The following is a 17,640-nucleotide window of genomic DNA, read 5'->3' on the forward strand; positions in this document are numbered from 1 at the left end:
GCATGTCTGTCGGCGTATAAAACCAGACGGAGACAGATCACAGAGCGTGCCTGACCACCATCATAGTGGTGGCCAGTTACAACCAAGAACATATAACTTAAGAACCAAACAGAAAGAGAACTGGTTGCCATAACATGACGTAAAGGAGAAAAATTACTTAACCTTGCATCAAATTGACAATTCCAATATCAATATAAAATTCAGAAAACTATACTGGAATAAATATAATTTTCAGATCGTAGTTTCCTAAGTTATATAACGACGAAGAGAAGACAGATCGACAGCAAGAAATTTAATTGTTGTATTGTGGATAAATAAAAGCAAATAATACAAAAAAATCCTACAATTATTGTTAATCACCAGATGTCGCCACTTTTCTCCATGAGTGCTTAGTAGACACTTTTTAATACAAGCATAGGCCATGACCACACTGTAAGACAATTTTTCTCTTCCTTCTGTGTTATCTGAAAATGGTTATTTTAGTCATTCTAAATCGATAATTATCCATATAGTATTAGAAAGTATTACAATTAAGAGTACTGAAACTTGCAACCAGTCTTTGTAATAATGACGATTAACTGAAATAACTACATCGAAACAAAAACTATTTTCCTGTGTCGAATTGAAGCTGTACAAACTGTTTCCGTGCTGAAACGTTATTTAAAATCTTTTACTTCAAGATGTAATCACATTTAAGAGAAAGCGGCTTAGATATGAACACTCAAGAGTGATTGGTAACGCTGATGACAGAGGTGATGTTTCGCCATACGCATTAAACATGCCGTCGAAGCGCTATGAAACCACTTAGTTCCTTGAAAACTTCATACAATGCTGGTCTGAGCTGTGCTCAAGATGTATTAGACATTACTAAGCAGTTGATCTTAGGGAGAACAAATCTTGAAAAGTGCAATACTGAATGACTATATGAAGTAGTGGAGAGTACCACAAACGGAATGATAACCACTTGGACATCATAATTATGGGAATGACACAAGAGGGAATTATGACCGAAGATGAGTAAAGCAGAGAAACAGATATTTACCCGTATGGAACACTGGAATGGAAAGGATTTATCATTTATCATATTGGCAGATCGGGTTTCCATATCAGTAGTAATAAAACTTTAGAATGTATAAGGGTTATTAGCCTTGGTACATCAACCTATTTGTGTTGGTTTTCGAACCACTGGCTTTCATCTTCAGGAGTCACAGCATATAATTCCATTCCATATTATTTACTTTACTAAAAGTATTACCGAGATTATCACTAGTCTGTTGCCAAGGGCTTCATTAGGTCCTGAATGAATGCCACCTATACAGAAATGGAAAAATGTATAATCCACTTGTTCCTAAAATAAAGTTTTGTGCTGACAAATACTTGCAACCGCTAATTCAAGGGAAGTTAGGGGAGATTTTAAGATAAAGTAGTCTATTAATCCTGTTTCAGGTGGCGGGGGCGTGGGAAAAAGCGTTACAACTCATTGCATTTTACCCCCAGACAAGTTGATGATGAGGTCCCACACTCCGAGGAGCGTAGGGGACGATGCGGCAGAACCGCGCTACTGTACTACGCAAGGTCCTAGTAGAGGTGGTTTGCCATTGACACAACAACACACAGTCATCTCGAGGCATGAAAAATCCGTGTCTCCGCCGGGAATCTAACCCGGGACCCCGTGCGTGGGAAGCGAGAACGCTACCGCAAGACCACGAGCTGCAGGCCGCAGGCATCTCTACAGCCTGTAAATTAGCTATGGATTATTACCAAGTCTTTCTCCTGTACTTTAACTGACAGTGACACTTACTCTGCCCAGATGTTAAAAACGTGTAAAATATTTGTCTTGCTTGCTTAATTGATTAGAAAGTATTATAATTTCTTGCCAGAGTGGATGACTCACCCATTTTTAAGAGATGAGCCGGCCTCTATATTCCGAGCTCCTGCTTTAGCCATATTCGTCTTTAGATATTTATGTTTGGAAATGTTTTAGAACAATAGGAATGCTAATAACTTTTAGTTTCAGTGACATTGTATACGTGCCAATTAATGTGGCTGATATGGGAGTAATAGTGTGCGACTTTAACTGGGCATGTATTTTTCCGTTTTTTGTGTTATAGATGGTTTAACATCACTGATCAGTAATTAATTTAACGAAGGTACTAATAGCCACCCTGCTAAGCACCCTAAAGCCAAAGGAACACACACACACACACACACACACACACACACACACACACACACAAACAAACACACACACAGAGAAAGAGAGAGAGAGCGAGAGAGACACGCAGACGCACAGGAAAAAGAAAAAAAGAAAGTTAAACGCAATAGCATTTTAGAAACGTTATGTGGAAAAACAGAGCGAGAAATGAAATATGAGATGTCAGCCGTCTGAGATTCATATTTTTTATATAAGACGTAAGTGCAGCCACCACAAAACTACTAAAAATTTATACTTCTACAATTAGTTCTACCATTGTATCATCACGTGGTAGCATATAACTTTAAAACGGCGTATATCAACATATCCACTATTTTTAAATTTCTTAAATTATCGATTTACGGTATAATAAATCCAGTAGTACCAATTACCATACTTTCATTGTAAGTGGTATCTAAGCCATCGGACTGTATAAACCACCACAAACTCTTTACTGTGAGTTACTCGTCAAGTACGCAATATCTGCTACAGCATGTCTCTCGACATCAAAAACCATAAGGTGATTTATAGCTGTCCGTTCACGCCCACAGCCATCGCGATATACTAATTACAGCCAATAGGTCGTGCACAAGATAAACAGTTATAAAAGTGAAAACTAAACAGAAGTTGCTTGATTACAATAACAATATCACAAACATGGATTCAAAGTTGATAATCAAAGTATATGTATAATGTTCATAAAAATGTACACATTTTGAAATCTAAACTTTGCTGGATGATTAACAGCACAACAAACTTTGTGGTAGCTACGCATAAAACTGTCTCGGATTTATAGGCCTACTTTGTGACATGTCTTTACCTACTCAAGCAATCATGGAAGCAATAGAGGGCTATGATTTAGATAACATTGCACAGATTGCTGTGCAAGACAACTGTGTGAAGTAACGTACGTGTTATCTGACTGGCATAAAAAATTAAGACACCAACTTTACCATCAATCCACTGTAGATGTTAATAAAAACAAGTGTTAATAATATATATCTGTATTCCATGAATTGAATCGAGTTTTTCTCTTAGCATAAATGATACTTTTTAATAAGAAAGTCGCTTTTAAGTTTAGTTGCATGGGTAGGAATAGAATGATAACGTGTTCATTAAAGTTTCATTAAATTTAACACTATTGATGTATTCGTATCCTGTAAACTGACTCGTTCCACATGATTTCGATAACAGAATCGTTGTAATGATCTATGGAAAATGTAAGTAATTAAGTAAGTCTTGTGGCAGGAGATAGCTTAAAGAGAGTCATTGTTTGTGTGTGTGTGTGTGTTGTGTTGCAGACAGCAGCCACTTCCAGCCGCTGTTCCGTAACTGTCACCTGGGCGCGACGCCTCCCAACTTGGTCGTCTTCTACCGCAACATCTCCATTATGGTGAGCAGCACACCGCTCTTCACAGCTGTGTCTTGTGAACATCAGCATGCTTTTAGAGGTGCTTGCTCCAGCTTTCTGCTGCTAAGTTTCTCCATGAAGCGAAATACTTAATTTTACTTGGAAATGTAGGTGAGAGACCGTTCATATTTCTCATATCTCTAAACTGTGCAGAGCGAGGGTATATACACGGGGTGATTCATATTAACGTTTAAAAACCCCTGATGCGACGTAGATGATGTTAAGACAGGTAATTTAAGATGCGACACATGTGGCCAAAAACGTTGGGAAATACCCCAAAAGTGGATGACAAATATTGAACCTGTGACGTCACCAGATGACGTACGTGGGCCACGAGAAAGACAGGACGTAGCGAGAACGTCACAACAGGTAACACTGCAAGCTGGCGGGAAGCGAGTAACTATTTCAGAAGAGTTTAACAACTCTGGCTGCGCGTTTCAATGCATGATAGCTCTCGACAGCGCAGCCAAAGTTATGTCCTTTCGTGTGTACCATTTCAGTTACATATTATTTTCCCGTGTGCCCTGCACGGAACCGAGAGTTTGCGAAGTGTGGTAGAGAAGTCGATTAGTATGACGTCGCAAGTTCGATGCAGGGCCCGAATTTCTCGTGAGTCTCGATGATCTACCTTGTAGGACCTACAATGGTTGGTATTTCCTATAGCACCCTCGCCGGTAGGGGCAGTGATTTACATCACTTCACTCGACTGATCTCTTTTCGTTCTTTCATTATCCGATAACAGAACTCGAGGAGTAGTAAGAAAAGACTACGATGAATCAATTTAAATATAGCTTAGCGCAGCGATGCTTAAACCTACCCGCTACCAGAAAGGGTGGATATACATACCTAAGTGGTACAGGAGCGGCCAGGTACGTAACATGGAGGAGCTACATGTGCAACATTTCTCACCCATTTTTGGAATATTCCCCGACATTTGAGGCCCCACGCGTCTTATACTAAATTACTTGCTTCGGCTTCATCTACGTCGCTTTTAAGGTTTATAAACGTTAATAAGAATCACCTCGTCTGCCAACAACACTTTCTCCACCTTTCGGTTGGTGGGTATTACGTAGGAAGACCAAAGGAAAGTTCTTGTTTAAGCCCAAATATATGTATTTCACCACTGTAATCACTTAAGTGAGGAGTTTGTTGTAAGAACTCATATGCGTCTAACTGCTGTTGGTCATCCTGTCCGTCCTACCTTACATTGTTTTTATTACTTAGAAGCGCAGCATGTCAGCAAGGCAAAGATTAGAAGAAAATGATAAAAAACGTAGAGATCAATCTGTAAAGACAGTTGTCAGTCGCGAGATAATATTTGCATATCTCGGCGACGTCATATAAATTAAAAAAAAAATCAGGGATATTTACAACTCTGCGAAAACAAAAATATAATTAAATGCATGCATACATAAAATACGACCATTATTACGTACGACTTATGAGACAATGAACAATGTACAAATTTCTGCAAAACTATAGCAGGTAACCACAAGGGAGCTACTCATGGAGTAGGATGTGTATCGAACGAGAAGTGTTGTGTACGTCTTTATACGGTAGTAAATGCAGCAGCGAGCCAGTCCCACAGACTAGCATCCAACCAATCTTCACCCATGCAAAACATTTTTCGAACTCACAGGAAATAGTCGGAACCGGCGATTTAACGTAGTGTCATACATGTGTATTAAATCGCAACACACGTGTAATTTGCTACTGTGATAACACCAGTGAACGTCACAGTAGGTGACCAACGTGATGCGATGGGCAAGGGCGTGGGGCGAGGTACTGTGTGTGTGTGTGTGTGTGTGTGTGTGTGTGTGTGTGCATGTACTGTCTGCGTATGTATATTCGGCAGCCAGCAACCTCACGAATCTACAGTGTAACCAAGACAATTTGAGCTTCGTTCAAACGTTGTGACCGGTACATACCGCCTTCTCTTTATGACTACTAGCAGCCTGATTTAGTTTCATGACGGCGTGTACACTTTCATTGGTCAATGAGAAATAAATAACCGAAGCATTATTCGAAAATTAGCCTCCGCATAACGTACTTTCACGTTTTATTAAATCTGGAGTTTTATTGTTTTGACTGGAAGAAATTATGTTACTGTGTACATTTAAGAACAGTATTCTGTACCAAATTATTCCTCACTGTAAGTTTTATCACAACTTTTTGAAAATATATACTTGTGATTTTCGCGTCTGGAGGGTGAGGGTGGGGTGATGGTGGTGGTGGTGGTGGGGGGGGGGGGTTGTGTGTTCGAAGAGGTTCGTTCCGACACATAAAATTTTAGAAATTAAGCACTGTGTCAGTGTTTATTGAAAAAGCCATTGGTTCTTTCCTTGTGCCACAATGTAATTCAGGTTCCTCCAGCACATTTACATAATATCCGATGTTGGCTCTTCGCAGGGTCTCCGTATTAGAGACCACTTAAGAGATTGTTTGGCTATAGGTTGACAGATAATTGCCTAGTGTGTTTTTATTGTGTGTATAATCATGCTCATTAAAACGAGTCTAAACGTGGACGATAAATAGCTTAGACAAGAAGAGAATAGAAGCTTTCGAAATGTGGTGCTACAGAAGAATGCTGAAGATCAGATGGGTAGATCACATAACTAATGTGGAGGTATTGAACAGGATTGGGGAGAAGAGGAGCTTGTGGCACAACTTGAGTAGAAGAAGGTATCGGTTGGTAGGACATGTTCTCAGACATCGAGGGATCACCAATTTAGTATTGGAGGGCAGCGTGGAGGGTAAAAATCGTAGAGGGAGACCAAGAGATGAATACACTAAGCAGATTCAGAAGGATGTAGGCTGCAGTAGGTACTGGGAGATGAAGCATCTTAAACAGGATAGAGTAGCATGGAGAGCTGCATCAAGCCAGTCTCAGGACTGAGGACCACAACAACAACAACTGTCTGCCCGATGTATTTTCGTGGAATTCGTCACATGGGAACCTATATATACCAGAATGTAAATAACTATTTTTTCCAGCAACTCATGATTATTTCGTTGCCTGAATTCTCTAGCTTACAGTGACCTTTAATTTAATTTTTATGTGAACACTTTCAGTCTGCCACTTGTCACGCGGCGGTTTACTATGATGACTTAACTTTGCGTCTTATTTAACCTATTTTGTTTCTCCCATCAAATGAACTGCTTCTCGAAACTTTATCCAGTTTGGGTTTCATTCGATACATTTGTCTCATCAGCAGTTTGCTCTGATTTCCCAAACCTTTGTTTTTCTAAACTTCGCGTATCTTTGTGAGATCCCTTCTCCAGAAATAAGTTCAGTGTTAAGAGTTGCGGTCTAAATAGGAGAGGGTGGAGTAAATAATTTGGGCTATGGTTATGAATCAATCAGTTTATCGCCCTTTCGCCAACTTGGCTGTAAAATCAGTAGATTCTTCTTGAGTTTTACAATACATGCTGAGAATTTCAAATTACTGCAACACTTACAAATGAAGTTAGTGAAGCAGGTGAAGACCACAAGTATACATGACATAAATTGAACAACAGTGCATTGTCAAAGCCATCCACCTTTTTAACCAATTTATAGCATGTTGCCCACTTTTGTACAAATGACTTTGATTTCCCCATACAGTTAGACGCCGCCGCATCACTAATTTTTGAGTGTTTGCGGTGGTTTCAGAGAAAAGCACCCTCAAAACGCAATGCGTATTCATTTATGTCTCTTCTTGTATATCTCACTCAAGAGTTCGAAGTAAACAAACGAATTATGGACATTGCCTGAAGGACAAAGGTTCCCTCTGTCGGACTGTGAAAGAACTAAGGCGACATTTACTACCATCTATGCGTAACGCCGATTCCGCTGTTACCCTACACACTGTACGTGTACAGTAAAACTAACAATACATCAGATGAATGTACACATCGAACTCCCATACCAAGCATCAATCACACGTCAGCGGTCTAAGTCCAAAATTGTTCTAACTTCATGAAAATTAGAAAATGGAAGTTCTTAAGTGATTCTTTAGTCACTGATGAACGGTAACACTGTCGCCCAAAAATATCGATTTAGTTTTTGATTAGCGATACTAGTTCGCAAATAATTAGTTTATACAGGCACTGCAGCCCTTTGTGACTCACTGCAGAATGTAACGTACCAGCTCGCTTCAGCATCGAAGGTTAAAATTCTCGTCGCTCACGAATGAAAAATGAAGACAGAGTTCAATTCTCGTTGCGAGTGGTATGCCGCACGGAATCTTTCCCCAAAGCTTTTTATTGCCAAACCCAGCGACACTGAGATTACGACCACTACTGAGAAAGGGAAGATTCTTCCCAGGAAATGGGGCGTCTCGCTTATAAACCGAGTCTGATGCCTGACCGCCCTGTTTATTACTACGAAAATTACTTTTATGACCGCCATTCAAATTCTGAAAATGAAGCAATGAAACTACAAATGCATAATGGTATCCCACTCTTTTACGGTCATTTGCCGCCTGCAAATTACATTATATGTCTACTGGCTCACTTCTTATTCACATACATATACTGAAATTAACTACTCATGATTGGGATTCACAGTCATACAATATTTCTTAAAAGGCATCGTAGTCGCCGTTGACTGTATGAAATATTTATTATTAGTGTAATGTAATGTAATTGTAATAACAAATATTTCATACAGTCAACGGCGATTATGATATCTTTTAAGAAGTATATTGAAATCTTTTTACACCATAGGTTTACACAAATAAAACATGTTTATGAGCAAACACAAAAATTAACTGGCTCGTTGATCCGAATCTTCTTTCGACGATCTGTCACCTAGTGCCTTAGAATTTACAATACCTACACCGCCCTCACATGGTGAATATCTTTATTAACGGCTGATTCAAATTTAACACTACTATTAAAAACACTGAATACTGTGAAATTATTAAGACAGCAGATAATGGATGTATCTACAGCGTTCTGACTTCATAATACTTGTTACTGCGGAGAAATGCGTATCCTGGCATAATTTGTTCAACTGAAAAATTGTTTGTCGTTTGTAACGTTAAAACTCATTAGTGTATCAAAACAGGGCGCTAGCAGCTTATAGCAAAGTTTGAGTCTTAGCACCTCAGGTTCTCACACAGTTACTTTGTTCAGAAAATTAGACCAAATGCCAGTTATTAAAATTGCTGTAAATAGCTATGTTTCTGGCACATAAAAGCATTCTAAGCGACAGTGGACATATAGACGCCCTGCGTTTAGTAGTTTTAGAATTAATGTAGCGTTACAGAGCTGTATGACACTAAATAACCAAGATTTTCACTTGGATATAATTTATTTCAGTAAGATTTCTCGCCACGACGCCCCTTTCGTTCCCTGCGTGCAGATATGACGCACGTTGTAATCCGCATTATCAATGTCTCTCGCGTCTTGCTGCTTATCGGTTAGCTAGTTTAAGCTTCGCCCCGTGGGCTATCACCACCCTTTCAAACAGGAGATCGTGTGTCCTCGGCTTACGTTCTCTGTGTAGACCTACTGCGTGCCTAAACTGTACCAAACAACAAAATTAAAGCGTCACTTTTTAGAAAGCCCGTAATTGTCTCCCACAGTAACACATAAGTTTAAAGTTTGCTTCAAGGGCGCTTATAACCTTCCTCTATACCGGAGCAAAAGCGTGTTTCTCTGCAACGTCATCGTTGGGCTCGGCAAGGCATCAAACAGCAAGGTGTCGTCACATACGGAAAAATTCCAGAGCTCAAAGATTCCTGTGAGGTGTAACGTGGAGCAATGATGTCAGTTTGGTGTAAGTTTTCACCACAATTCTGCCCAACGCCACCGTGGACAAGTAACACTATGGGAAAGAGATCACACCCCACTCGTAACTACACTTCAACCCTCCTTACGACGCCTCTGCGATGAAAGAATCGTGGTGTCCAACGTGGAAATCATGCGGTTTTCTTATGGGTAGCCGAGGAAAAATTTTCAGACTCACCGTCGATCTGTACCGACACGAAAAGGCCTCAGGGTGTGACGTAGAGGGCGTCAATGGAACTAACCCTTCTCTTGGAGTGTTGAATCCCACACATTACGCCGTCAAAAACGACAGTTCGCTGTGCTATGAGCAACATGATGACGTTTCTGAAGTAACTCTCTTGATGGGCTTTGAGACTCCGAATGATTAAATTCTTTTCTAAGGACTATACACGCAACTGCAGTGTAACGTGGCGACAGTTTTTCCTCTGGTATAAAGGTTTGGAACAACTAGGTACCTTTCAAAAGTATACGACATTTGAATGTGATTCGAAGCAGCAAAAGATATTTATGCTTTTTCAGCGCTTCAGCTTCACTTGCTGCTATATCGTGATCAAAGGGTGTGTGATAATGACACATGGATGAATAAAACGCCAAAGCGACCCTCTAAGACCTCCATTTCGGCAGACCCCTTGGTGCCACCCGCACGCCATTGTTGAGCACTTTAAAAATGTACCTCTACAGAGGCAGCCAGTCACATATTACTAGGCACTGCCGTGACAGGCATCCTTTCCGACAGCCCTTAGGCCGTGTCCTACGTGAGCGACAGAAGCGTGCGACAGCGAGCGACTTCTGGATACACGACACTCCAGCGACAAGCAGCAGCATCGGGCGATAAACTTGGGTGTCCTGCGTGCGAGCGACCATGTCACGCTACAAGATGGCTGCTTAGAGCCAACCAGCTGTTTCTATAAAACGGCGTCCTTAACCTGTAGAGTAAGGCTACAGAATTAGGTTTACTTAAGAAAATAAAGCGAAAAGGAATGCTGTGCATGAAATCTACAATGGGAGGAATCTCAATGGAGAATTTCATAAGTATCAACTGCGAAGAACACCAGACAAGTTCTTTGAATACACGTGAATGTGCAGAGGAGCATTCGACTCTCTCATCAATAAATTAAGTACAAAGCTTTTTTGCATGATGAAGAACTTTTAACAGCCAATAAATGCGGAGGAATGACTATTACATGACTGACTACGCTAAATACCAACATAAGCACACTAATTGGTATTAGTGTACAATGGCTAAATGTGGTGTAGGGTAGCGTATATAGTTGACAATTAAGAGTGAAGAAAGGCTCCTGGGTTCGAGGCCCGGCCGCATTTTTACTGACTCAGTTACGATTCTGTGTCCTAAGTTTTATGTATACTGTTTACGCTGCATCGCTAAGTACATTTTAAGGTCTTGCCAAAGAACTTGATCTTCATACCTATCCCAGTATATCTAACATATTTAATTCCTAATAAATTGCAATGAACCATGAAATTTTACAGATATTTGAAGTTGCGAACGTAATTCACCAGTAGTCAGTGTTAAGACCAAGCGTTTCAATTACTCTAAATAGTCTCTAAAAGTAAAGCTTACAAAATTTTTGTAAGAAAAGTTAAACGTTTTGTGTAATGATTTGTCTAAAAGTATGAAATAAAAAATATTAGGGAAACCTTTGGTGCACTTCATTTTCTGTTCATGATTTCGAGCATCATTCAGAGGCACGTAAAACGTTTCTCTGCTCTACTCATTTTTTTCACACAAATCATTTCATAACATTTTTGGCTGATTTCTCCCAATTTTGAATTTCAAGTTTTATTCAGAAAGCATGATCTTACTGACTCCTCGTTTGCCTTCCTAACGTACTTGATTCGAAGAAAGCCTTTTTGACATTTAAATACCGCACCACTGTATCTTTTTATGTGCAAAATAGTTAGGTCTTGAAGAGATGACATTTTTGACACTTCATTTACAGCAGCTTTTCGTGAAATATTTAAATTTTTCCTCAGCTTATTAATTAAGTTTTCGTTCATTACCTTGATTACTTTCAGGCAGTTAAAAATTTTCATGCCAAACTAGATATCATGCAGGTCACTTCGATACCTGGTTTATCTGTTTCTCTCCCATTTTTTGGCTACTAAAGTTTGGACAAAACCTCAAGGTGTAAGTTGTAGTGAGTGTTGTTTTCCCTGTGCTCACGCGTTTACACAAACGTATCGAGTGTTAATCATATGATAAAATAGTCCTTTCTGCGTCCTGTCGTTTCCAAAATTCGTCGTTTCGGTATCTTGAACCTTTTATGGGATACGACGATTTTTACGATTGTTTGATTCCCGAAGCGCCGGAAAGGTTCGCTCGCGCCGCGCGCGACCCGTCCGCGAATATAACCACCAATATCTCAAGAATCAAAAGATATATCATTCCGGTCTCAACTTTAAATACAATTTACATATATTGGTTACATTTCATATGCAATATTGTATGGCCTCAAATGAACTATGTGGAAAGTCTACTCAATCAGATTTTACCTCTGCAAATTCTTAAAAATTTCGTGCAGTCATGTACTCAATTTCGTGCAGCGCAGTAACTATGACGAATAACGAAAATAAATTCTGACCTTTATCATTTAGGATATCATATCATATCATATCAAATTTTTTCACCGAATAGTTTTCTTAAAATAGGATGTTAGGTAATTCATAGCTGTCATCGCGTCCGCTCCACTGCTTTGCCACGAAGACACGTGGCTGTCGCTCACGTAGGACACTTCAGTAACAACACCCGCAGCTGTGTTTTGTCACCTGAAGCTTCCACGCGCTGTCGCTCGCTTCTGTCGCTCATGTAAGACACCGCCTTAGATTCGCATACCGCCTGGAGGCGTCATCTCAGCGACGTATCTTACTCAACACAGGATGGCGGAAATGGTTGCCTGTGACGGTGCCACCTACTCGTCAGTGACTGGCTGTCTCTGTGCAGTTCTAAAGCAGGTGCGTGGTGGGAGCGAAGGTGTTTCCTAACTGGGGAGTCTTAGAGGGACCCTTCATCGTTTTATTCACGCATGTGACAATGCAGCACCCGCCTGTGATCACGCCACAGTTGGATGCGAAACAGGAAAGCTGAAAAGGCATCAAAGCTTTTTGCTGCTTCTGACCACGTTCTAATTTCGTCGAATGGTCTTGAACCATCCCTTGTAGTCAGTACCTAAAATCGCTGTTGCGTTACATTCAGACGTGGTGCCAAGTGAGATTGTCGGCTCACGATCTCCCAAGGCAAGGGTTGAATCGTTAGAGGAATGTCAACACTGTCTAAGAAAGACAAGAACGTCCTCCTGTTGTTCATCGCACCGCGAAGTGTCGTTTCCTGTTGCAAAATGTGTCGAAATCAACGCTCCATGGGAGGGGTGGTTTTATTGACGCCCTCTACGCCACTCTTTGAGGCCTTTTTATATCGACACTGAACAGCGTTCAGTGTGAAATGATTTCCTCTGCAACCCATAAGAAAATTGCATGGTTTCAACGCTGAACGTCGCGGTCCTGACGTCAGTCGCAGAGACGTCAAAATAAGGTGTTAAACGTGGGTAACGGAGGGTGTAACGACCTTCCCATCGTGAGAGACGCTCATGGTGGAGATGTCAAGAAACGTGATGAAATTTAGTGATAAGATGACTTTATTAACACACGTTACATCTCACATGAACTTCCAAGTTCTGGAATTCTTGTGCTTGGGTTATGGGAAGCGTTTTCACTGTGCTACCTCGACTGCTGGTAGCAGTTTTCAACAAACAAGTGCTTCCCACCGCTTGTTTCATGCGATATTTTACAACCTCCCTCCACAAATCTCAGCGGTCCCCGTCTGTCCTGGTCTCGGTTCAGCTGTGGTTGTTACTTCGAGTTTTCGCTACCCAGTGTCACCCTGCTAGCATCAGAAGGGTTGGCATATCACTGATGGTTATTACTTAGGTGAAATAAAATGATTAGTACAGTGATTAGCTGGCGTTCTAAGTTACTGAGCTCTCCTGACCGACTCATTTTGCTGTTACTCATTCTCTACTGATAACACAACCCTTCCCGTCTCCATTCACACTTGTCGATCCACATCTGTTGACATCTAGTTGTCGACTCCGCATTACACAAGGACATCCGCATACTTTTTATGTGTATAAGTTCCAGGCTCTTGATCAGTATTCTAGGTCTAGTGGATGAGTGTTTTGTAAGCTCCTTTGGCAGGCTGATTACATTTTCCCATTATAGTACGACCAGTGTTTCGATAGTCGATTTGCCAAGACAGAGCCAGTGTGATCCACTTTATGTAATTGTTCCATCCTCTTATTTGCATGGTTTGATTGATTCTATTTGTGCCTTATAGTAGTCACAGTACACCGTATGTTAACATTCCAAAGTGTGTAAAATTTTCACGCCTTTGCAATCTTATCGATGAGCGATGAGGGGTAAAGCTGCCATAGGATCTATTCCATACTCCTAACAGTACCTATAGAATTAAGACTTTTTTGACCTTCCCTGTCTGCAATCATGCAGATTTCCATGCAGCACCTTTTCTATCAGCTTTCGTATGCTTTCTCGGCTATTTTGAATTAACAATTGCATGAGAATGTGGTTCCCCTGTTTTTTACAATTTTTCCAATGTCCGTCCTTCAGAATAGACAAGATAACACCCTTCTTCCAAGCTTCGTATCTTCCATCTGTATACTCACTGGTATACTAGTTCTTTAAGATTGCCTTGTTCTAAACCTATGTCTTCAACTTACTTTCTGTTTTTAGTGATACCAGTGGGCTACGGATAGCGTCTTTGATTACCAATTAAAACGCCATAGGTCCAGGGTTCTAACACGGCCATCGCTTAAATTTCGAATAAAAATCATCAACAACGGAGGCCGAAAACTTTAGGCATAAAAAGTTACCCTCTCTCTGCCAAAGGCCTTGTCAAGAGGGCGGAAGTGCGAACTGAATCTGAGAGTACTTTCTAGCTTTTGGGGTGGGAAATTGCCAATAAAGGCGGAAGAAACAGAAGTGATCAACGGCATGACGACTCAGAAAACAATGGATACCACTCCATTAAGAACGCATAATGTGTACCCACAGGACATCTGGCCGGTAACTGAAAAAGTGTCATGTGATCTGTCCGTTGGTAAAAGAGTCTGGACTAGCCCCACCTTCCGATCTCCTTTATGAGATTGCCAAGAAGGACGTGACCACGAGAAGAAATATTAATTAGCCAACGAAAGGATAACATTCTACGACTCTGGCTTTGAACGTCAGACGTTTGAACGTGGTAGGGAAGCTAGAAAATCTGAAATGGGAATTGCTAAGGATCTAGATATAGTGGGGGCCAGTGAAGAGAAATGGAAAAAAGACAAGGCTTTCTGGTCAGATAAGTATAGGGTAATATCAAAGTCAGCAGAATATGGTAGAACGGGAGTACAGTTCGTTATGATTTGGAAGGTAGGGCAGACAGTGAGTTATTGTGAACAATTCAGTGGGAAGGTTGTTCTCATCAAAATCGACAGCAAATTAACAACGACAATTATAGTTCAGGCATGCATGCCGACGTCGCAAGTCGAGGATGAGGTGATAAAGAGAGTAGGCCTATATCAGGATGTGGAAGGGTAATTCAGTGTGTAAAGGGAGATGAAAATCCAACAGTCATGAGAGATTGTAATGCTGTTGTAGGTGAGGTAAAAGAGTAAAACTTACGATGAATACCGACTTTATACTAAAAATGAGAAAGGAGAAAGACTGATCTAACTCTACAATAAATTTCAGCTAGTAATACTGAATACTCTTTTCAAGAATCACTAGAGGAGGAGTCATATTTTGAAGAGGTCGGGAGATACAGGAAGATTTCAGTTAGGTTACATCATGGTCTCACAGAGATGCCGAAATCAGAATCTAAGTTGTGAGGCATACTCAGGAGCAGAAGTGCACTAAGGTCCAAATTTAGTAGTGACAATCCGTAAGCTGAAGGTTAAGAGCCTAGTCAGGAAGAATCAACGCGCAAAGAACTGGAGTGCAGAAGTACTAAGGACTGAAGAGATACGGTTGAAGGTCTGTGAGGCTACAGATACTGGAGTAATAAATAGCTCAGTAGGCAGTTTAGTTGAAGAGGAATAGACATCACTATACAGGGTAATCACAGAAGTTGGAAAGAAAAGCATAGGTACGAAGAAGGTAAATGCGAAGAAACCATGGGTAACTGAGGAACTACAACAGCTGGTCGATGAAAGAAGGACGTACAAAAACGTTCAACGGAATTCAGAAATACAAGTCAGTTAGGAATGAAATCAACAGGAAGTGCAGGAAAGAAAATGCGAAATAGTCAGTGAGACTCTGCGGGAAACCTCACTTCTCAACTCCTGTACGCCCTGCGAGTCACGTATGCCACTCAAGAAAGTGCTGGTGTTCTTTCCGACCACTGTTTTAGTAGCATCATCTTGGAGTTGTCCCACAAAAGCTTCTAACTACCGTCCAGCAGGATCTGGAAGAAAATTGTCCCAGGACACTACCCAGCTTATAACATGTGTTTTATGCAAAGTGCTTGACATACATGGACCAAAGCCTGCTGATCATAGAGTAGAATTAAAATAAAAGAAAACAAAACACATGTTCCACAGTCCACTCTTCTAGGCAATGATACGGATCAGTTGTATAGGAATGGGATCGATCACCAATATGGCCCACAGGCAAGTTAACGATCTATAGATTCATGAAAAAGGTGGCAAAATCAACGTACACCTTTACATAGAGGCATGCCCGACACATCTTCTAAAATAAAGTGATGTTCACAAATATAAACTGCTGACTGACCGAAAGTTTTTAAGTTCTATCAGTTTTTCACACATATCATCATCCGCTATGGTAAAATGCCAGTCCAGTTCACTTTTCACGGATAACACTATGTAGTCTTTATTAAAATATAGCCTGTAAACCTCTGTTATAAGCATTAAAAGTTTTTATGGAAACAGAACTACGATAGTAACAACAGCTGAGCGAAAACTTAATTTGCGGCACACAGGCAGATTGTGAATAAGAGCGCACTAAACAGGACATATTTAGATAAGTGAGCCCTTGGAATGCAAACTGGTTTCAGGCATGCTGACATCTTGGACACGGTCATTTGTTCATTTAACACTACCTAAAATGCTTACTATGCCTACTATTTCAAAATTGCTCCTTGTGTTTTTCCCACCGCAATATTTAATTTATTTTGTTTGATGGTTTCCTTTGTAATTTATTCCATTTAAATAAAAGGAAAATTATTGAATATAGGATGTGGCACATGGTAGTGGGTCCTGAGTACTTAGAAATATAAAATCAATATTCAGAAGGGCATGATTCCGGCAGTCTGGTATCTTAAATTAGCAGTATCTGTGAGAAACGTTTTTGTCAACCAATTACGTTCCATACCGAACTGCTTGTCTCAGTGCACGTGTCAGCACAGTTTAAAACCCATATAGCAGTGTCAACCATTCCGCATCAGAATATGAGTTGGCACTTTACAGGATCAGCAAACAGGTTCCTATTTGGTGTGATAGCTCTCACTGGAGCAGCAGCAGCTCATAAGAATACTGTGAATTGACACAGCTTCCAAATAACAAGAAGCGTCTTATTTTAAATTGTGTAACTATACTTTGGCCTCAACTTCTATACTTCGAACGTGTTTGCGTATTTATGAGGAAGATTTCTGTGCTTTATTTACTGTTTAGTGCGTATAACCGCTGTTTTAACCGCGCCAGATATTTGTTTTGTGTTTCAAGAGTCACTTGTAGTAGTTACATGATCATGTACTACAGCAGTAGCAGCTCGTCTGAGTACTGTGACTTCACGCAGCTTCTCATAACATGCGATTTACTTTATATTTCGTCACTGTTCTTTAGCTTCAACTTCTGTATTCTGTTCACGTCCGTTAGTTATCAGCCCGTCTTTAGGATGCACAGGATGCTGTGTTCAGATGTGAGCCATGTTGGTGACCCTTCGCTCACAGCTCCAGGTGGTGCTGGCTTCAGTTATTCAGTTTGTGGCTGTTGTCAATGGTCATCACAGTTGGGGGCTAGGTGTGGCGATCCGAGGGACGTCAAGCATATCCCATGTGCCCCCTCCCCTTCCGATCGGTCCACTGCTGCAGCTGCTCTGGGTACTGCCCCCACTGAGGTTGATTCCTTCTCCATGGTTGACTGAGAGGTTGTTACAAGGTGTGTCCAGTAATGGAAGACTATCCGAGGGGCCGATCGAAGGGCCTTCCCTGGCCTGACGAAGCCTC

The 17,640-nt window shown here is 40.8% G+C and overlaps 1 protein-coding gene across 1 annotated transcript in view; it reads left to right on the forward strand.

Moving 5' to 3' along the window:
• The window catches only part of LOC124613609 (locomotion-related protein Hikaru genki-like), a gene marked incomplete at its 5' end in the record, with an annotated part of 336,916 nt that overhangs the window by 28,146 nt on the left and 291,130 nt on the right, over positions 1 to 17,640 (forward strand). Inside the window, one exon of the mRNA XM_047142324.1 lies at positions 3,496 to 3,587. Within this exon, the coding sequence (XP_046998280.1) occupies positions 3,496 to 3,587 (92 nt within the window). The remainder of the gene's footprint in view (positions 1 to 3,495; positions 3,588 to 17,640) is intronic.

This window comes from Schistocerca americana, chromosome 4, assembly GCF_021461395.2.
Source record: "Schistocerca americana isolate TAMUIC-IGC-003095 chromosome 4, iqSchAmer2.1, whole genome shotgun sequence".
NCBI classification, from domain to species: domain Eukaryota; kingdom Metazoa; phylum Arthropoda; class Insecta; order Orthoptera; family Acrididae; genus Schistocerca; species Schistocerca americana.